Source organism: Heterodontus francisci, chromosome 20 (assembly GCF_036365525.1).
Source record: "Heterodontus francisci isolate sHetFra1 chromosome 20, sHetFra1.hap1, whole genome shotgun sequence".
NCBI classification, from domain to species: domain Eukaryota; kingdom Metazoa; phylum Chordata; class Chondrichthyes; order Heterodontiformes; family Heterodontidae; genus Heterodontus; species Heterodontus francisci.
In genome coordinates this window covers 58656705-58679369 of record NC_090390.1, presented here as the reverse complement: position 1 = coordinate 58679369, position 22665 = coordinate 58656705, and the positions used below count along the sequence as shown (strand labels likewise).

Sequence of the window (22665 nt, the reverse complement as noted above, 5' to 3'; positions counted from 1 at the left end):
AGTTATGAAGGTACATGTTACAAGGTATGTAGCCACACAGAGGTAGATCACAAAGGACAGAAAGCAAAACATGTGGTTAAATTGATGTTTTTTGGATTGGTGGATGCTAATAATGGTAATTTATTATTTTCTGCTTATATTTAAAATAATTAGGACAGAAACACAAGAACTGTACTGAAGTGCGCCGATAGCAAATTAGAGGGTATGGAAAATTGAGAGAATGAATGCAAAGATTGCAGGGATAAGTCAAAGTGGGCAAATAGGTGACAGTTACAGTTCAGTGAAGAGAGTAATTTTAGAGCCATGGAAAAGATACAGTAAAAATTCATAATATTAAGAATGAGGGATTGTCATTCTGAAATGATCAAAAAGTAGAACATACAAGTATAGTGGGGGGAAAAAAATCAAAGGAAGTTTTGAAATTCTGAAAAGTTTTAAGAGGGTCAGTAGTCAAAAGATAGTGTCCATTGGTTGGTGAAAGGAAGCAGTTTCAGGAATATTACTAAAACAAAAGGGGACGTTTTCACAGGGAATTATTAGATCACAGAATGGTTTATGTACGTGGCTATGAGAACAGACACCCTAACCCCGATATATACGGGGCTGCGCATTTGAAGTGGAGGGGTTATAGATGGGAAACCTAGAAGTCCCATTAAAAACTGCAGGCCTTTTTTTCTCCAGGTTTCCTGCAGCAGGACAGTGGATGAGCAGGTTGGAAAAGATCTCCGACAGGGCGGTGGTTTACAAGTAAGCATGTTGGGCTGTGAGAAAACTCCTGCTCCTCTTCATCCAAAAGCAGTGCTGTAAGAGGCACCAACTTTACGTATACAACCCTCTTCATCTCCTTTTACTTGCCAGGTTTCCAAAGGCTAGGGAAACCTGGCTCATGCGTTTAAAATAAAAAGATTGTTAAAACAGAGGCACACAGCCTTCTTGAAAGGTATTGCCAACTATCAAGAACAAATTGGTCACCGTTAAAACTGGAAGTGGGTAGATTCGACGTGGTTTAGATTTGGGTTTGAAATTTTTAAAATTTTAACTTCTCACCCAATGCAAATCCACCCATTTTGGGGGTTAAAATTACCCACCAAAGTAAAAAGGGAAATTGGATAAGTATTTGAAAGGCTAGGAAAATTGAAAATTAAAGAACTAGCACCAGTCCATATTTTTGACTTAATATATTTAAAGTTTGTAAATTCATTAAATTTGAGCATTTACTTGCTCAAAGAACAGGAAGTGATAGGCTATGTTTCCAGTCAAATGTATTAATAAAATTTAATTCTGACCCTGTATAATTTTGCTCATGGAGTCTTTTATAAAATAACCAGAAATAGGAAATTTGAACCATTTATTTAAAAAGTAAATGCACAACTACTTCCAGCCAAAAAGGACCTGTAATTTTCAAAAATAGAACTGAAAAAATACACAAATAAAGCATTAGTTACATTGCTGTATAAACTTCATAAGCCATATGTACAAGATAATCCTCACTTCTGCAAGATCACATCTTCTATCTCTTGAGAGTTTGTCTAAGGCACCTGTAAACACAAAATAAATTGTTTGAGTCTTTATAAAAAATAAATGCAAATTACAGAATAGAATATTAAAATTTGCTGATGCCAAATTGGGGTATGAAAATTGTGATGAGGACTTTGGAAGACTGCAGACACAGACCGGCTAGCAGGCAGATGGGCTTATTTAAAATGCAAAGCATGAATGGAGAAAGGAAGTATTCTATAAATTTAAGATTTTAAATGGAGCACCGATGTGCAGGTACACAGCACATTAAAAAGGTGATTGCACAATTAGAAACGGTCATTAAAAAAAACTTGCATTCAAAGTTGGACCGTCAAAAATTAATTGTGATTAAAATTTTTAATCTGTTAATCTTGGTTTTACTCACATAATTACTGCATCCATCTTTCAAGTTTGTTTTATTACCACTTGTCCTTATTTTCATTGCCAATGCCACAGGAGATCCACTAGTTAATTTAACCTGTTCACTAACGTGCACTCAAGGAAACCATAGACATTTGTGCTGCATCACTATATTTTTTTTATTCATTCATGGGATGTGGGTGTCGCTGGCTATGCCAGCATTTATTGCCCATCCTCAATTGCCCTTGAGAAGGTGGTGGTGAGCTGCCTTCTTGAACCGCTGCAGTCCATGTGAGGTAGGTACACACACAGTGCTGTTAGGAAGGGAGTTCCAGGATTTTGACCCAGCGACAGTGAAGGAACAGCGATATACTTCCAAGTCAGGATGGCATGCGACTTGGATGGGAACTTGCAGGTGGTGATGTTCCCATGCATCTGCTGCTCTTGTCCTTCGAGATGGTAGAGGTCGCGGGTTTGGAAGGTGCTGTCTAAGGAGCCCTGGTGCGTTGCTATATCTTGGCAATCTAGACATGCTGTTATTTTATGAATCTGTATTCATTGAACTTATGAACCTGGCAACTCGCACAGTTGAGTTCAGCTTTAAATGACACCACGTATGCCCAAATAGAATGTGTTGTAATGGGATCCCCTCTAGGTCCAGCTCTCGTTAACATTTTAGTTGAGAAATTAGTTTTCGATGGAATGACCCCTAACCTCCTACCCCTTGCATATTTCTAATATATAGATGATAAGTTTGCTATATTTGAACCTACAGCTGCATCTAAGAATTTCCTTACATACCTCTACCCCGCACTCAAGTTCACCTTTGAAATGCAGCAGTCCAACGAGCTCCCTTTCCTTGATGGACTAGTTGATAAATCCGCTAATGGGTTCTGTACTACTGTCCACCACAAGCCTACCTTCACTGGTCAAGATACACATTGGGATTCCTACATCTCCACGTGCTAGAAGATTGGCCATATCGGCAATCTTGTAAATAGGGCCCGAGCCATTTGCTCACTGTGCAAGCTTGACACTGAAATAGGGCGCAAAGCTATCTTGTGGGATAATGACTACGGAGATCAGATCATTGCTCGGTGTATTGTGCATACCCACGAATGGGCCTAAGGCTGCCACTTTCAGACTGAAAAGTGCCCAGTCTACCTCAAACTACCCTGAAATTGCAAGGCATCTCAAAAATTTGAATAACAGGTGAAGCTTGCAGTTTCACGCTGCTACTATGCAGTAGCAACACAAGTGGTATCTTCCACCAACAGGATGCTGCCATCAAGCCAGAAAGATGCTCTGCCTACCACACAAATGAGTAACGTGAAATATGAATTTCAGTGACAGTGTAATGCCAGGTACGTAGGCCGTACGTCTCAATAATTGGCGACTGTATCAAAACAGCACGTCCTTTTGGCTGTTCGCAATCGGCAGAGTATTGACTGTACTCAACCAGCCCATGCTTGCAAAACTCAGAACATAATGCCCAGCGTTATATGTGATTCCACAATTGGATAGCATTTGCTGAACAATCCCGAGGATGCTAAGAATTACACTAACAACCAATTTAAGGTTATCAGTCAGGCTCACAATGTGGCTCATTTACACTTGCTAGAAGCTACATATGTCTATAAGCAGGGACCAGTCCTCTGCAAGCAAAGGAACATGTCCAGGCTTTACACCTTTTTTTGAAGTAAATAAAAGTGTGAAAGATATTAGTTCCCGAGTGTATTCTCCATGGCAACGCCTCGACCAGAGTCAACTTGCTAACCAATCAGCACCCTTTTCTCATGCAGTATAAATTGTTTCTCCCTTCAAAATGTTGCATTTCTGCGTCTGTCCTGATGAGTGCAAGATGAAAAGCTTCGACTGCATGTCTCTTTTTTATCAGCAATACTTAATTGAACTGTTAGCTCGCTCAGATTTGGTGGTTTCAGTGTCAGCTGATCTCAGTGGCAGTATAATGGTGATGCTGCTATACCATTTCACATCTCAATAAAACATGAATGATTTTATTATGAGCTATCTGGTCTTTTGGGGTCATGCATTTGCATTTGTTTGATGGAATCAAGAATATTTGGTGTAATTCTGTACTATTTTCAGGGTACAAATTGTAAAAAAAAGTTCATTGTATAGCCCACTATCCCAAACAAGGTGAACTTCAGTCCAGAGGAAACACTGACTTGCCTATGCTTTTTTGTTTAAAGAGATGAAAAATATTATTAGGTAATCTGAATTCTACACTTTAAAAAAAAACTGAAGATTTTAAAAGGCTACGTACATTAAATATATCAAATCATTTCATCAGTCTCCTTGTGTGGATGCTGGTATCATGGCATCTGCTATTTCAAATGTATCAATTATTTCCTACAAAATAAAACAAATTGTATGTTTGTTAATAGAATTTAGCAGCTAATATTCTACTATTCAGTGACTATGATTAATAAATTTTAAAACTATTAGAACATGTATGTAAATCTTAGGTAAAATAGTCATCTTAATTAATCATGAAAATGACAAGCTTATACAAATAGCTTTATTAACTAGACGTATCAGAATTTCTGGTTTCCTTGCACAACAGGATCTACTGTAATGGTTAACATTCACTGCAATATGCTGAAGAACCCTGCTGTCATTTCAGTACCAATTTCCCAACATGTTACTTTTCTTCTGCTACTCCCAAGCAGAAAGCAGGGCAATTGAGACCTAGGATAGTATTTTATAGATTCAAAGTAGCAGTTGGCAGTAGTATCAGTTAGAATATGTCAGTACGTTTTCCAACAACTTAAGACATTCGCATGTCATTGTACACTGGCATTTGGACTGCCTCAAAAAACTGAGAAAACCATTAAATTACAACAGGATAATTTAGAATAAAACATCCCTCAACATAATTTGGTGGAACTTCTAGCAGTCTGATTTTAGTTACTGTACCTACCTTCCATTCCTGTTGACTCAAAGAAATTACTGTCTGTTGCCTTTGTTGTTGTGGCTTTTCATTATCTACACCTTCATTTACTGGCTCTAAAAATAAGATCACACAAAAATACTAGTTTCCTTTGATAATAAACAGACACCCACAATTATTTTTTTGCATTTATAGGCATTGACAAATACCAACTGTTAGGATACCACAATGGTCTGTGACTTAGGTTTGAATCTTTTGAGGCTGACTGGATTAAAGTCTACTTTATGCAAATATGATGCATTCAATGTTTATGTGGCAGTCTCAGCTCAGAGCAACATAATCCATAAGATCTCAATGGCTGCAGGCCAACATAATATAACTGCTCGTAGTTCATTACTAATTGTCTCTTAACGCAAGGCCAAGAGAACAGCTCTTGTGAGAAGCAAGAAAAGATTACACTGTTAGAATAGGGTTGAGGCTAAGGTTTGTATGGAGACATATGCTGAATGTCAACTCTCTGAAATTTGCTCAACAACAATACCTCTCAAATGTCCAGTTCTTCACATTATACCCAACATTAACATTAGATGACAGCATCCTTTAAATTATTTAGAAATGAAAAATAGATCAAGAAAAATGTTCTGTTAAGTATCAGTCTAGGTGAAAGGGAAGGCAGGAATCCAGCTCCCAACTACTGGTTCTGTGCAATGGGCTCAGTGCAACCCAGGCCAACTTACTCCCCAATTTTCAATCCTTCACGCTGGACAATGATACAGACTCCACTCTGGTTCATAGGTTAGCATGAAAATCAGAATCACAAGCACAAACCAACTTTGTACAATTTTGCAGTGTAAAGTTCCAAAATATTTCAGTGAAATTTCACAACTACATGTTCATGACCTTTAAACTATATACATCTCATAGAAAAGGAGAAAAGAAAGTTACAAGTGCTTCCTTTTTCTGTTAAATTTTAATGATTTATGTTTTAAAACTGAAAAGGAGTCCATAGATTTTTTTTTTACAAAGGTCACTGAGAGGTCTGGATTGTAAACAATTACTGGAAGGCACCGGTCTTCAAATACTTACCCAGCAGGAGTTGTTTTTGACTTGGGGAAAGATGTTTACAAAGAAGTGACAGGTCAAGATTCATAGAAGTCAGGAGTCTGGACTCTTGTGACATTGTTTTTGGTTTTTTGAACAGAGTTGGGATATGGGCAATGGTTTGAAAAGACAGCTGGAGGAAACTTGCCAAGGGAGAAAAACTCCCGCTTAGTCCGTTCCTGTTCTTTGAAAAAGCCTGTCAGTTTTCTATCTCTTCAGAAGCAAGTATAAGAAACTGCCTGAAACCCCTGTTACTGCATTTTCCCTGGAAAGCCTGCCCAAACTGATCTTCAACGCCGCCTGATAAGAACTGTTCTAGGTAGATCCTAGTGACAGCTGTCAATTCGTATTTGGGACGCCAAACCAAAAAGGACATCTGACATCTTTTCATATCTTCTCTTTTTTTCGTCAAGAGTTAGCAAGTATTATGGCCAATGCATTTTTTTTGTATTAGAGCTCGAAAAATCTCTATTTTCTTAGTTAACCAGTGTGTGTGTGTATGAGGGGCTAAGGTAAAAAGGGAACTTTTATATTTTGATCTGGGTGTTTATGCTTTGCTTCATTACTGGTTAAGACTTGTCTTATAATAAACTAATAATGTTATTGTTTATTAAAGAAACCTGATGGTGTCTTTTATTCTGGAATAAAAATAGAGTCTATGATTGACTATCAGTAAGTGGGAAAAATTTAAATATATGTTGTGACCTGTGGAGAAGTCGAACTAGAATACACAGTGCACTCCTCCCATCTCAGTCGTACAACACAAAATATGGGCAGCCAGAAGCAACTCTCTAATGAGTCAGAACCCCAGTCATGTTTCCTCCCTTTGGCTAAGCAACATCTCAATTTTAAAATTCTCATCCTGGTTTTCAAGTCACTCCATCGTCTCATCCCTCCCCATCTCTGTAAACCCTCCAGCTCTCCAACCCTCCAAGATACCCACACTCCTCCAATTCTGACTTGTGCCTCCCCAATTTTAATCTCTCCACCACTGACATCTTCAGCTGAAACTTCAGCTGCCAAAGCCCTAAGCTCTGGAATTCCCTTCAGAACCCTCTATGCCTCTCTTTCTTTATGACATTCCTTGAAACCGACATCTTTGATCACTGGACTAGTAACCCAGAGACCCAGGGTATTTCTCTGGGGACATGGGTTCGAATCCCACCACAGCAGAAGGTGGAATTTGAATTTAATTAATAAATCAGTAATTAAAAGCTAGTCTAATGATGGCCATGAAACCATTGTTGATTGTTGTAAAAACCCATCTGGTTCACTAATATCCTTGAGGGAAGGAAATCTGCTGTCCTTACCTGTGACTCCAGACCCACAGCAATGTGGTCAACTCTTACATGCCCTCTGAAATGGCCGAGTAAGCCACTCAGTTGGACCTCACCACCACCTTCTCAAGGGCAATTAGGGATGGGCAATAAATGCTGGCCTGGCCAGCGTCGCCCACATCCCATGAATGAATTTTAAAAAAGCTTTTGGTCATACGGCTCCTTATATGGCTCAGTGTCAAATTTTGTTTGGTAACATTCCTATGAAGTGCCTTGGGATGCTTTTGTACGTTTAAAGATGCTATATAAATGCAAGTTGTTGTTGAAGGCTTGCCAGTGTCTGGTTTTTGAAAAAGTGACAGCTTTCCAGTATCTTATCCATTGAGCCTGCATAGTGAATGTCAGTATTTTACTATAAAAGATATCAGAGCTAAGATGGAAAATATGTAGGGATATCAGGATTACTGATTAGTGTCATGCAGGCCCCCACCTGCCAAGAATGAGACATATTTTGTCATATGAACATTGATTTTCAACTGTTACTGGAGTGAAGAAAGGACTTGTTAAAAAAAAAAACCAGGCACTTGGCTGGAAAAACATTTTTGCACACTAACAGACAGTGCTTAGAGGGACAAAGGAGCTGTTCCCTGCTCCAATTTAACTCACAATGGACTTTGAGTACCAGGTATTATGTGTAAGAAGACATTCCTGGGTCGGCTAACACAAGAGAATCCACAAACAGGCGTGATCAGACCAGCTAGTCACATGACTAACCCGCTTGGCACCCTGGGTTTTTCTGAATTGTACAAAGAGTTTGAACTGAGAAAGACTGTTTGCTCCTGGATTCAGAAGACCTTTCCGGCCTGCTCCCATCTCTTTCTCACACGCCTTTGGACCCACTGAAGACACATGAACTTCAAGAGAGAAAAGTCTCCTACATCGAACAAGGTTTAAGAATAATACTACGCCCCAACGAAAAGGAAGACCTACCTACAATCAAGGACTTTACAGCAAGCTCAAAGAACAGTAACTAAAATCATCTTCAGATATTGCCTCAAACTTTTCCACTTTATTTCTTCTGCTCTTTTCTGTCTGCATGTATCGCATATGCATGCTAGCGTGGACACGTAGTGTGTCCATTGGCATTAACCGAATTAGAGTTTAAGTTTAATAAAGTTCAACCTTTTTTCTTTAAACCCAAGAAAACCTGTTTGGCTAGTTTCTTTGCATTATAATTGGTAGTTCGTGAACAAGGATTCACTCAGGGGGAATTAAAATAAAAAGGCGTGTTTAAAATAAAACCCTGTTACGGTAAGACCAGGTGAAGGCTGAGAGGGAACCCTCGACCCCTTTCTCACTGGGTCGTAACAATTAGGAACACGAATCTTAGCTAATTCACCCCTCCATAATCCAAGCACTCTGGAGCCAAATGGAGAACCCCAACTGTTGCCTCCTCGGAGATCGTCTAATTCAGTACAGACCAAGAACCAAACCAGGTGCCTCCATGTCTACAGGGCTTCATGATACATTTGGTGGTACTTTACCCAAAAAAATCATAAAGGAAGCTACAGTTCTGGTCCTGTTCAAGCAGAAGCCTGTAAAATTAGTCATGGGACAGAACAGGTTATGTTATCCACAAGCTGAACAATCGAACACTAATTTCAGGAGGTGAGGTCTGTACAAGATGGCGAAGACAGAAAGATTGCAACTGTACTCAAATATACACAATATATAAAGCTAATCATTATAAAAATAGATTCAATAAATTGGTCCACAGTGTTTACAAAAGGAAGATTTGGGCATTTACTGATATTTCAGCCTCTTATTAGAACTTATGTTGCATGTATGCCAGTTAGAGGCAGTTTGAGAACTGGAGAATTCCTTCCAAGTGTTACAATGCTGTTCAAGTCAGTTAAATGATTGATGTTGAAATTCTAGTAATGGCTTTAAAGTATAGTAAAAGTGGAAGAACTTGCATTTATACAGCACATGTCACAAGCCCAGGGTACCCACTGTATGGACAATAAACAGAAATTGATACATGACCAAATAATCTGTTTTACTGACACTGGTTGACAGATAAATAATGGCCAGAACACCTGTGCTCTTCTTCGAATAATGTCATGGGATTTATTTAATTATTTTTTTTTTAAAAGGCAGAACTCATGTTATGCACGCAATGTACATTACTACCCATTAAGTAGTATGGTGAGACCAGCGATAAAAGAAATTAGACAAATCTCTGGAGCAACTTACCAATGATCGGTAGTTTGTCTTGGTCAAGTCCAATGGCAGCAAAACCATCCTGAAAAGACATATACCACCATTTCAAATAGTAGCTAATAATCTAGGAGTTGGGGCTGGATCCAACTTTTTAAAAATTTGTTCGGGATACATGGGCATCGCTGGCTAGGCCAGCATTTATCGCCCATCCCTGATTGCCCTTGAGAAGGTGAGCTTAAGAGCTGATAAGGCTCTTTGGAATGGAGACTTTGAAACCACAAAGTGCAACTCTAGTGGGTCATCTGACCAGGTTTAAAAAGTGTACATAAAGTCCCTTGAACCCACTGGGCATTTAAAAAAAATTACCTTGAATGCCAATGATCCCTCCCATGCTCACTAAACATTTAACCATGATGGAAGAAAGCTTTAAGCATACAAATAATCACATCCAAAAGCATGGACAAAATACTGCCCTAGCTGGAAACAATACTGGTCTCAGACCAAGAGCTGCAATATACATACAGGCATTAGGTGCAGTAGGAAAGTTTCTTTTTTTTCTGCAAATATGGATCCTTAGAAAATACAGCATTGGAAAGCATTCTATTGGTAATACTTTATTGAGACAATTCCCCAATTTGTGCTGAGTTAGCTGATCTCAGCTGGGGCAGCAGCAGAGATGCTAAAATCAGTTTCAGCACTTCTGGGTTAGAGGAGAGACAGTGATCAGAAGCAAAACCAAAGACCTCCATTGAAAATACCTTTGTAAGGTTGCCAAATAAAGACTGCTCCAAGCCCAAACATGACACCCCCACAAATGAACAGCCTACGAATTCTACCAAGGGAGGTACTACAAGGATGACCAACATTCATGAGACTGCACCCCAACAAGAAGTTTACAGATCAGAAGGGGGGGGGAAAAAAAGCATCTTCCTGTTGCAAGGTAGATACTTCCCTCTTACACACAATGCTTTGATATACAATTTGTGGAAGGCGCATTTTAGTGCAAACTGTTACCCTTCTAGTCAATTACTTTATGTAAGACTTACCCTCACAATGAAGGAGACGTGGAATATGTTCTCCACAGTCCGCGAGTAAGAATGTGGATCAATTACAAAGTCAAAGAAATTGATTGGTGTTTCAGCTGTAGAAGATAATACATTCAAGAAATTAATATCTTCAAGAACGCGACATTATCTCATGAAATCCTAATCCTAGAACTTTTTTAAATGCATTTCCTGGTTGAGCTACTACTGTCAGACTGCAGTGGAAATCAGCTAAAATGAAAAGCTGCAAAAGTGTGACTATGACTAAGTGTCTTGATAGCCTATATATACTACATTTACTACTTGATGACACTGCTCACCAGCTAAATGGATGAGTTGTTAATTACAAAGTGGGAGTGTAATAGTGCATGGTGAGAAAGGTGAATGAATTATACATGATTAGATAAAATATTTTATGTTGAGGTGTGTGAACAATGGTACAGGAATATATTGAAATATAGCAGTAGTGATGACCTGCTGCTACGAGTCGGATACGTTGTATCTGCGTGAAAGTGGGTATGTGGATCAGAGATCAGACTGCACAAAGTAGCTGAGAGAAATGCTGAGGAAGATGAGATAAAGATATTGCAGCAACTGGTTCCTACCATAAAATACTGAAGGCAAAATGTTTCTTGTTGACGGAGGTAACCTCCTGACATTGATTGTTGATTGTGGTTGATTGTTGGGGTGCATTGTTGTGTTAGCTCATGGTTATTCTATTGGTGGTGGAGGGGGGGGGAAAAACGGAGTTCTGTGCAAGATCAGCAGAATCAGATTGCTGGCAGCACGGCGAGATGGGGAGTCATTCTTGTTAAGTGAGTCAAATCAGATGTGTAGAGCAAGGTTATGTGGCAAAGAATAGGACAATTGGATTAGAATAAACGACGAGTGACTAAGAGTGAATGGAAAATCAAATGACAGAAAGAAGGGCAACAGTTACAGGAAGTAAATTCTACATGCAAGTCTTAGATTTTAAGTAATTGGAAATAGTCAAGTCCCTTCCATAAAGCTGCAAGTACATCTGGTACTAAAGAGGACACAGAAAAATACAGTTTCACGTGGCACTCAACAACTTTAAACTCTGCCTTGAATATTAATGACAAAGACTGTTGTACAAATATATCTTTAGTTTTAATTTTGAAAAATAGCATCACAGATCCAGCAGTTGGCATAAAAGCAAAATACTGCGGATGCTGGAAATCTGAAATAAAAACAAGAAATGCTGGAACCACTCAGCAGATCTGGCAGCATCTGCGGAAAGAGAAGCAGAGTTAACGTTTTGGGTCAGTGACCCTTCTTCGGCAGCAGTTAGCATGCTGCCTGTACCATACTCACGATCAGATTTGAAGTACTCCTGCAATAGTCCCAAGATCCTCTCTACTTCCTTTTCAGTGGCTTCTTGGTGCGATTCATCCATTTTCTTCAGCTTTTTAAAAAAAAATAAAGATTTATAGAGGTTCAAATTCAGATCAAATATTACATTTAAAAATCTGGATAATCACATTTGCCTAAAAGCAACCATCCCCAAGCTACACAGCTTAAATTTGCTACTGCCATTTTTATTGCCAGCTGTTTCTTTTTTCCTTTTAAATGCCACTATGTTCACCTGTTTTCATTGGCAGGTGTGACAGTTCTCAGAAGTATACCCTCATTAGCAGAGGGCACTGAGTGAAGTTGCCAACTTTGTCAAATTATGGGCAGTTCTGAAATGGCTCTGCCCCAACTCATTTCACCTTAGATTCCAAAAGCCAAAGAAGAGACAATGATCCCATCAATCTGGCCTGGATTTAAACCAGATTCCTGAAATAAAAGCAGTCTGTTAAACCCACTAAGTCAACCAATTAAAATTAATACAACAAATCTAATGAATGTTTATGTAGAAGTAGTCAAACAAATTGTCTCCCAGAATGAGAGATCTTACATTTATACAAGACCAAAACAGCACCTTAATTTTGTTCCAGGTCAGTGCTAAATTTCGATGATCACTTGACAAAATAAAAGTTTCATTACTTTTCAAGCAAGGGAAAGAAACTGCAGTTACATAGTACCTCACAACCTCAAGATATCATAAATCCCTTCACAGCCAATACATTACTTTGTAAATGAAGGGAAATATTAGTCAATTTGCACACAAGATCCAAGATCCCAGAAACAGCAACAAGGTAAGTGCATGGACAATCTGTTTTAAGGACATTGATTGAGGGATAAATGCTGACTCGGTCACAAGGAGAAATCACCTCTTCTCCGAATAGTGCCTTAAGAACATATTGGGGGAGCAGACAAGGCCAGCGTTTAATATTTCAGCTGAATGGCGGCACCTTGTGCAACACTCCTTTATTACTGCATTAAGTGCAGTATATGTGAAGTCTTGAAGCCATGACCTTTTGACTTCAAAGCAAGAGCGTGACCACTCAGCCAGACAGACAGCTTTTAAAGCTCAACTCTAGGTGATGGTTGTGGACCATCTTCTTCAGTGATTGTATTATAACTGAGTGGCTTGTTATCGACAGTGTGAGCTACAGTCACATGTTGACCAGATACAGGTGGTAGGCTTTTATCACTAAAGGACATTAGTCACAATCTGGAAGCCTCACAATGTGGTCTTGCCAGCTTTGTCCTTATTCCAAGTACAAATACAGATTGTAGAAGTCTAAATAATTCCCAGTTTTTACAGTTACCAGTTTAGAGTCCACTGGTAAAATTTTTAAAAATTAGGTAGCTTTCTGTACATTGATAATCCAACACACTGTCACAGAGTAGTAAGACCCAACTTCTTCTTCTTCTTTTGGCCTCCTTATCTCAAGAGACAATGGGTAAGCGCCTGGAGGTGGTCAGTGGTGTGTGGAGCAGCGCCTGCAGTGTCTATAAAGGCCAATTCTAGAGTGACAGGCTCTTCCACAGGTGCTGCAGAAAAATTTCTTTGTCGGGGCTGTTACACAGTTGGCTCTCCCCTTGCGCTATTGTCTTTTTTCCTGCCAACTGCTAAGTCTCTTCGACTCGCCACACTTTAGCCCCGCCTTTATGACTGCCCGCCGGCTCTGGCGAATGCTGGCAACAGACTCCCACGACGTGTGATCAATGTCACAGGACCTCATGTCACGTTTGCAGACGTCTTTGAAGCGGAGACATGGACGGCAGGTGGGTCCGATACCAGTGGCGAGCTCGCTGTACAATGTGTCTTTGGGGATCCTGCCATCTTCCATGCGGCTCACATGGCCAAGCCATCTCAAGCGCCGCTGACTCAGGATTGTGTATAAGCTGGGGATGTTGACCGCCTCGAGGACTTCTGTGTTGGAGATATGGTCCTGCCACCTGATGCCAAGTATTCTCCGGAGGCAGCGAAGATGGAATGAATTGAGACGTCGCTCTTGGCTGACATACGTTGTCCAAGCCTCGCTGCCATAGAGCAAGGTACCGAGGACACAGGCTTGATACACTCGGACTTTTGTGTTCTGTGTCAGTGCGTCATTTTCCCACACTCTCTTGGCCAGTCTGGACATAGCAGTGGAAGCCTTTCCCATGCGCTTGTTGATTTTTGCATCGAGAGACAGGTTACTGGTGATAGTTGAGCCTAGGTAGGTGAACTCTTGAACCACTTCCAGAGCGTGGTCGCCACTATTGATGGATGGAGCATTTCTGACGTCCTGCCCCATGATGTTCGTTTTCTTGAGGCTGATGGTTAGGCCAAATTCATTGCAGGCAGCCGCAAACCTGTCGATGAGAGTCTGCAGGCACTCTTCAGTGTGAGATGTTAAAGCAGCATCGTCAGCAAAGAGGAGTTCCCTGATGAGGACTTTCCGTACTTTGGACTTCACTCTTAGACGGGCAAGGTTGAACAACCTGCCCCCTGATCTTGTGTGGAGGAAAATTCCTTCTTCTGAAGACTTGAACGCATGTGAAAGCAGCAGGGAGAAGAAAATCCCAAAGAGTGTGGGTGCGAGAACACAGCCCTGTTTCACGCCACTCAGGATAGGAAAGGGGTCTGATGAGGTGCCGCCATGTTGAATTGTGCCTTTCATATTGTCATGGAATGAGGTGATGATACTCAGTAGCTTTGGTGGGCATCCAATCTTTTCTAGTAGTCTGAAGAGACCACGTCTGCTGACGAGGTCAAAGGCTTTGGTGAGATCAATGAAAGCAATGTAGAGGGGCATCTGTTGTTCGCGGCATTTCTCCTGTATCTGACGAAGGGAGAACAACATGTCAACGGTCGATCTCTCTGCACGAAAGCCACAGTGTCTCAGGGTAGACGCGCTCGGCCACCTTCTGAAACCGGTTTAGAGCGACTCAAGCAAAGACTTTTCCCACTATGCTGAGCAGGGAGATTCCACGGTAGTTGTTGCAGTCACCGCGGTCACCTTTGTTTTTATAGAGGGTGATGATATCGGCATCGCGCATGTCCGGAGGTACTGCTCCCTCGTCCCAACACAGGCATAGCAGTTCATGTAGTGCTGAGAGTATAGCAGGCTTGGCACTCGTGATTATTTCAGGGGTAATGCTGTCCTTCCCAGGGGCTTTTCCGCTGGCTAGAGAATCAATGGCATCACTGAGTTCCGATTTTGTTGGCTGTATGTCCAGCTCATCCACGACTGGTCGAGGCTGGGCTGCATTCAGGGCAGTCTCAGTGACAACATTCTCCCTGGAGTATAGTTCTAGGCAGTGCTCAACCCAGCGGTCCATTTGTTTGCGTTGGTCAGTGATTATGTCCCCTGATTTAGATTTGAGGGGGGGGCGATCTTCTTGATGGTTGGCCCAAAAGCTCTCTTAATGCCATCATACATTCCTCTGATGTTTCCAGTGTCAGAGGCCAGCTGAATATGACTGCATAGGTGTTGCCAGTAGTAATTTGCGCAGCGCCTGGCTGTTCTTTGTGCAGTGCTTCTGGCTGCTTTAAGTGCCACGGATGTTAACTCGCTGGGGGCTTTCTTGTAGTTCAACAGTGCAGTGTGCTTAGCGGCTATGACAGGTTCCAGCTCTTCATTATGAGATTGAAACCAGTCTGCATTTCTCTTCGCACGTTTGCCGTAGGTGGTCAAAGCTGACTCATAGATGGCGTCTCTGATGTGGGCCCACTTGGTCTCAGCATCCCCTGTGGGAGTGTTTTGAAGGGCTGTTACAAGTGAATTTAGAAATTTTTGTAACAGCTGTGGGTGAGAAATTCTGCTCGTGTTGATGCGTGGGTGGCCCTTCTGCTTGGAATGATGCAACTTCTTTGGTGAGTCTAACCTTGCTGCACACCAGGGAGTGGTCGGTGTCGCAGTCCGCACTGTGGAAGCTGCATGTGATTCGAACAGTTTAAGGAGGCTCGCCTTGTGACGATGAGGTCTAGCTGGTGCCAACGACGCGATCTTGGGTGCCTCCATGAAACCTGGTGACAGGGTTTAGTGTGAGAGAACAAGTTGGTAATGCAGAGGTAATGATAGGTACACAACTCAAGCAGTCTCTGCCCGTTCTCATTCATCCTTCCAACGCCATGGCGCCCAAGGCAGGAGGGCCATGAGTCATGGTCAGCCCCAACCCTGGCATTAAAGTCTCCCAGCAGGAACAGGTGTTCGGTGTTGGGGATGCTGCTAATGATTTTATGGAGTTCCTCGTAGAACTGGTCTTTAGCTTCAGGTGGGGAGCAGAGTGTTGGAGCATAGATGCTGAGAAGGTGTACTGGACCAGAGGCGGTGAGCAGTTGGATGGACAGTATGCGTTCCGAGCCATTTGAGGGAGGCTCTATCATGCTGAGCAAGGAGTTTCTGATGGCGAAGCCCACTCTATGCTGTCTTGGTTCTTCAGGATCCCTGCCCTGCCAGAAGAAGGTGTAGTCTTGCTCTGCTAGAGATCCACTCGCGGGGAGGCGTGTCTCCTGAAGTGCTGCAATGTCTACATTGAGTTTACTGAGCTCGTTGTTAATGATGGCGGTCTTCCGAGAATCGTTGATTTGTGTAAGGTCTTCCGAAAGGCCAGGACACATAGTTCTGACGTTCCAGCTTGCAAAGCGAAGGGCTGGTACCTTCTTTCCTTTTTTCATGTTGTTTGGTGCGGTGTTGCAGTCCACCTTTCGGGCAATGACCCTGAGCTCCAAGCACCCATTGAAGCAGGTGGACTGTGGCGGGACAGAACCTTATTGACCGGGGGCTGCCCGGTTTGAGGCGGGCGGTAGCTGTCCAGTGAGGTGCGATGACCTCTCCCACCGACAAAGGCAACCCGTGGCACCCAATCTCTACGCCAATTTAGCTGGACTTATAACCCATAACTGCTGACTTCCGTGTTGTTTCAGTCGCTGTGAGGCAACTATGGAGTGACCTCTCCATGACGCATGCCTGGGCGAATGTGTCGAGGTTGAGAGTTGCCCAATTGTCAAAACCCCCCTCTCGGCCTTTCTGGTGGGGTCCAAAGGAGTGCAGAGCACGACGTTTGGCACTGGTATGGCTGCAGGAACTGCCGGAAACATGCCAAAAGTGACACATGACCACCTACGGGGTTCCGCTCCAGATTTTCTGTTAGGGTTTACTCCCTTAGCCTTGGTCTCTCCCGAGACACCCACAAGGCAGTGGGGTTGTTAGGGCCCCTACACAGGTGTTGAAGGATGCCGGTGGGAGGAGGGGGTGCAAGGGGGAGGGGTGGAGGGAAGGGGGTGCGAGGGGGAGCTGGGAAGGGGACTGTAAGGGGGTGGGGGGGGGGGGTGCAGGGGAAGGGGGTGCAGGGGGAAGATGATTAACACATGGCGGCCGGCGGAGTCACGGAGTGAACAAGCGTGAGGGGGAGAGAGAGAGAGCGCGGCCGCTCAGGGGTCATGTCCTTCAGACTGAGCGCTAAAAGTGTTGGAGCCAAGTGAAATCATAACTGTGATACTTGCTGCACATCGAGGATGTGAACGACAACGAGCCGGTCTCCGAGCGGCAGCTGTACAGCACGACTGTGCAGGAGCACACGGGCCCCGGGACCTGCTTCCTTCAGGTGGAGCGCTTGATGACAACTGCAATTGTGGTTGTTCTATGAACAGGCAGTATTAAACAGATTGGGTGCTTCTGTACAGTGGAAGGTAGTGGGGAGAGGCAGGAAAGTGAAATATGGAAAATAAATAATGGACAAGCGGATGCATGGACACTTGACTGTCATTTAAGCCAAGAAAAAAAAAATCATTGCAATGGCTCAGATTTATTTGGGGAAAAAGTTGCCAAAATCTCAATTAATTAAGTAAAAATATTTGCTCTATATTTTCCAAACAAGCTGTTCAAAGGAATAGGACACAGATTCTTCATCATTTCCTTCAATGGCAAACTTCTTACTTCAAGCTGTCTTTTTTTTTAAAGTGAACAGGATAAAGAAACTAACTCAAAATTAGCATTGAAAGCAAAACATCTGCCAGTTGTCTCAAACAGGTAATGAATGTGGCATTGTCAGAGTGCCAGACAACAGCCAGGGAAACTGGGCAGAATATGGACCAACAGTGAAGGGGTGGGAAAAAAGCATTCATTTTCTATGCTGAAAGATCCACCTTCTACAGAAAAAGTATTAAAGAAAGACCAATAAAAATCATATTTAAAACTGCACCACCAGCTGAACTCACAAATAAATCAAATCCTGCAGCATTTAAGACTGCATCTTGATTTAAACTCACTTAATTAGAAACTCCCTTTCTGGTAATTTAAATTTCCCTCCCATTCTGGCCAATTTACAGCTGACCCACAGAGTAAGTTTTCCTGTGCAGTCAGATACACTGCTATCTTGCAAATGCAAAAGCAAAACATCCTGCCTCAGTTAAATCATGAGAACAAAAAAGTTTTGTTTGCTGTTTTACAAGAAAGACAGAATTTTTAGAGCCCAGAGAAAGGTTATAAAAGCCAAGTTCTGAATGAAGAGGGCTGAGTTATCCTGGGACTCGACTCTTTGGAGAGGAGAACATGGGGGTATTTAATAGAGGGCTTAAGGTTTTCACAGGTACAGAGAATTTAGATCCAGGAAGTCTCTCAGTAAGATACAGGGCGTGAGGATTGGGGTATGGAGATTGAAGTTCAGGACATCAAAAGAAAATAGAACAATTAAGCTTCTTTTGCTTTTTGAAAAGAGGATGATAGAACAATGGAACAGATAATTAGGAGCAGTGAAGTAGATAACCACAGCATTTAAATTGGGCGTTTAAAAAAAAATTCTTCTCGGTGTGTGTGCAATGCAGGCAAGGCCACATTTCTTGTCCATCCCTGGTTGTTCAAGAATGGAGGACCTTGCAAAGCTACTTCAAAGGATATTTCAGAATGAATTTGTAAAATAGCATTAGTGTCAGATGTAGGCCAGATGGGCATGACAGGTACACTTCCCTAAAGGATATTAGTGAACCAGTTGGGTTTTTAAAAGTTAAAAATTCAGTAGCTTTCAGAGTCAATGATTTGTTTTTCCTCTGGTGCTAGCCCACAGGTTGATAAACGTAACAAAATTCAATTTCTCAACTTGTATGTTAAAATTTTAAATTCAAGGCCTTTGAGTTGCTAGTCTAACACTATAATTACTAAAATAAAAGCAAAATACTGCGGATGCTGGAAATCTGAAATAAAAACAAGAAATGCTGGAAATACTCAGCAGATCTGGCAGCATCTGTGGAGACAGAAGCAGAGTTAATGTTTCGGGTCAGTGACCCTCCTTCGGAACTGGCAACTATAATTACTACACTACCCCATAATTATTGCACGACCATAACCTAGATGGTTTCTATGCAAGGCTGGTGCGGGTTCCAGAATCACAGTAAGGAAATCGATGGGAGGTTTGGAATTTTCGGCTAAATAGATCAACGTTTTTGTTCCCCGTCCAAAACATTACAATATTATCACAAAAGCCAGGCAACAGAGAACTTCAGTGTACAAATGTGATTGCTTTACACAGCATTCCTCATTATTTGTGCTAGTCAGCATGAAATCCAAGTGCTTTTGGTATCTGAACTCAGGCTTGAAGTAATAAAATGCAGACCTCCTGTAAGCAAGTATAAAATCAACAAACCTGTGTAGGCATTATTCTGCGTTCTTCCTTAGTCGGGACCCTCTTCTGTCTCTCAATTCTCTGTCGTGGAACTGGAGGTTCACTCTTGAAAGACCCCAGCCTATACCATAAGATAGATATGGTCAAGTTTGAAAAAAGACTTGCACTTATATAACACCTTTCACAACCTCAACGTCCTAAAGCACTACAACCAATGAAGTACTTCTGAAGTGTAGTCACTGTTGTCCTGTATTTAGACTGCAGCACTACAAAGTTAACATTGCTACAGATAACAGGAGAAAAATGTGCTCAACATACATAAAATGAAAGGCTTGAGCTCGTTTTAAATATTTTTCAGCTTCATTTCCCAGTTTGGTCCATGCATCTTTAGGAAGCCACCCTGCAGATTCGTCGTCATCATCACTCCCTTCAGTTTCCAGTCGGTTCAAACCCATGAATGTTAACTGCAGAGAAATAAATTATACCTAACAGTATTAGAATTAGCATTTAATCTTTGTGTTGCAGTGAAAAAAAAACTAAATTTCTGGCTATTAAATAGTAAAATCATTTATGGCATTCTGATTTATGCATTGATTTTCATTCCAATTTTAAGTGAACAAACTTCTTGTGGACAAATGCTGGCTGGGAAACATAATCCAGAATCCATGTATTTCTCCTCCATAATTTAGAGATGAAGATCATGGTAAATCAGGTGATAACATCACTCTGCAATTTAAACATAAGATATTGCTGTAACCTTGTATACCCTCTAGCGTAAAGCAGGCACAACTTCTCAGATTCTAATGCATCATAACCATGTTTTTAATCTTTATGAAACAATAGGCAAAATGTAAAAAAATAAAATACTGGAAATTATTAGAAACTAATACTTCTGGATCTCATTCAACCAATCCAATACTTGCTCTTAAGAGACAAAGTCCACTAATTAATTACCAAACCACACAAACGTCAGAGCTGTTGGATAAATATAATGATCACAGCTACAATCATTACTAGTTCTAATCATGATAATTACACAAGCTGCTAAGCATTCTAGTAGAAAATGAAATAAAGCAGAGTTAAACGTAATTCCATCTTGGGACTTCTGCATACAATGAGATCTTACCAGTTCCTCTGCAAAGACTGATGGGTCAAAAACCATCATATCTGTGTGTAACTGATTAGCTTTCTCTTGACCCAGGTTTGTTGCAAGCACTAAAAACTGGGCATCCAGAGCTGCCTCACGTGTCTGTCGGACTGAAAGATACATAGTAAGGTACATTTTCAGTTTTCATAAGTAGTTTTAAGTGTCCAAGCTCATATGAGGTCTGTGTGCAATATAATTCAGCTACTGAACAATGGCACTATGAATCTATGGGGCTGCAAGACAGATACCAAATGACCACCAAGGAAGTCAGGGCTTGAAGAAAAAGTGTACTCCACAGGGCATAAGTTTTATCAGCTTAACCAATCTAAAGACCAGACATCCTTCAGTTACAGTTTACAGTTTTAATTTTTGTCCAAACAGGAAACACGAGCTAGTGCTATATTAGCTAGATTACTTGCTTTAAGATACATCAGAAACTTTGTGCTTGTGATTATTCTTGGATTTCACTGCTCTGTAACCTTTTCTTTATAAAGATATATTGAGTAATAATAGAGTACTCACCATTGGAAAACAATTTGTTAGCTTCCTCAAGTGCTTCTGTTAATTTATTACTGTTGGGTCTGATCATATCCTCTCGATTCTCTGAAACAAAGATGGGGGAAAAATGCAAATCAGGCAACCACTTAAAAAATGTTCAGGTCTACTTGTGAGTGCATCACTAGAAAAGGCTAGGGATAGGGAGCAGATGAAGTCATGGCAGGATACAAACATGAGAATTTTAAATTTAAGGCATTGGGGAATGCTCCAAGTCTGAACTTGTCCAATAGGTGTTTAATTTACGATACTCAGGATAAGCAGAGATGCATGCAACATGTTGACAATGTTGAGCAATGGGTTGCCCATGGGAAACAAAAACTTCATGGATTGTGGCTTGTTAGTAATGGCAGAGTAACAGCTTAATTTGCAGCTGTGGCAAGGTCCTGATCATTGTCGCCATGGTGCCATGATAAGAGACAGAACAGAGCAGGTAGGGGGAAAAAAAAATCTCTGGAGGGGGAATGAAACCAGCCAGGATTCCTGGTTCATGCATGCACTAATGTTTTAGGAGAAAGCTTGAGGAACCAGGGCTCTAAATTGAATTCAAAGGCAGTAATCACACAAGATTATTCCCAGTGTCATACATTGGGCCAATCATGCAGAAATAGATTAGATGCATCAATAGATAACAAGCTGGATAAACAGGAGGATTTTGGATTCCTACAACATTGGATAAAGTTCTGGAGCTGCGAAACTGTTCAGACATCACAAACCAGATTGGCATCCACATCAGGTAGTGGATGGGAGAACTTGAACTGATGAAGTGGGGAAATTTTACTAGCTATCAGGATCACATTCTGCAATTACATCTATTTTTTCATGAAAGGTAAAAATCAGCAGTCTTACTTATTATTAAATCTCCTACTAGATGTTATTTACAAGCACCATCATAAGGGTATGCCTGCTGCATTACCACAAAAGGAGCAGAAAGCCCACGACATCAGCCAACGTTTTATGTAGATGGAGGTAACATAAGTTCGTAACCATAGTCACCAAACTGGCCTGTAGTATTTAAACTTGTGTTGTTCCTCACTACGTGTAATGGGCATTGATATTTAATTTTACACATTTCCTTTGTTTCATGATTTAACTCCTGATTAGCTGAGTCACTCCAAAGAGGGGGCACTTTTGTTTGATGACACTGGGACAACCTTTAATAGTTAGAAAAGGCAAACAACAGCAGGAGTGAGTGCAGCCGTTACACACAAACTGCCGGCCCAGCTCACTCACGCTGGACGCTGTTGATGAGCTCCCGGTACTGGTGCCTCAACATCCTCCGGCGGTTCGGGTCATCATCCGGAGCCCCATATGGTATGCCGCCGGCGGCCGGGTCCTCGTCCTCAGTCATGGTAGTACAATCCGAGACGGCCGAGTTCCTTCTGCCGCGCTGGGCCCCTCCAGCTACCGCTGCCATCCCGTTGGATGTGCTGGGGGTCGAGTGGTGAGAGCCGCCACTCGGGTGTGAGACTCGAAGTCGGCCTTTGCTCTCAGACATGGTTCCCGCCGCCAACACTTTGTTTACGTTGCCTTGTGTTGTGGACGCGCGCTAACGTCATTAATGTG

The 22665-nt window shown here is 41.7% G+C and overlaps 1 protein-coding gene and 1 long non-coding RNA gene across 2 annotated transcripts in view; one reads left to right on the top strand and one right to left on the bottom strand.

Moving 5' to 3' along the window:
- Window positions 1-4196, top strand: part of LOC137380664 (uncharacterized) — a 13434-nt gene extending 9238 nt beyond the window's left edge. The window contains exon 3 of the long non-coding RNA XR_010977059.1: window positions 682-4196. This is a non-coding gene — a long non-coding RNA (uncharacterized lncRNA). The remainder of the gene's footprint in view (window positions 1-681) is intronic.
- On the bottom strand, window positions 1336-22665 carry nsmce4a (NSE4 homolog A, SMC5-SMC6 complex component). The gene is made up of 11 exons (XM_068052852.1): window positions 22333-22665; window positions 21067-21147; window positions 20524-20654; window positions 19716-19861; window positions 19419-19518; window positions 11772-11862; window positions 10440-10534; window positions 9427-9475; window positions 4823-4908; window positions 4166-4251; window positions 1336-1538 (listed from the first exon to the last, which is right to left on the bottom strand). Exons 1-10 carry the CDS (start codon window positions 22595-22597, stop codon window positions 4189-4191), a joined length of 1107 nt encoding a protein of 368 aa, XP_067908953.1. The 5' UTR covers window positions 22598-22665; the 3' UTR covers window positions 1336-1538; window positions 4166-4188.

Bases quoted from the DNA above. Each gene is read 5' to 3' on its own strand.
- nsmce4a (XM_068052852.1), bottom strand. From the start codon at position 22,597: ATGTCTGAGAGCAAAGGCCGACTTCGAGTCTCACACCCGAGTGGCGGC. The intron at 4,909-9,426 runs GTAAGTTGCTCC...TCTTATTTTTAG, and splicing joins AGACAAACTACCGATCATTG to AGCCAGTAAATGAAGGTGTA. The intron at 4,252-4,822 runs GTAGGTACAGTA...TTTATTTTGTAG, and splicing joins TGAGTCAACAGGAATGGAAG to GAAATAATTGATACATTTGA.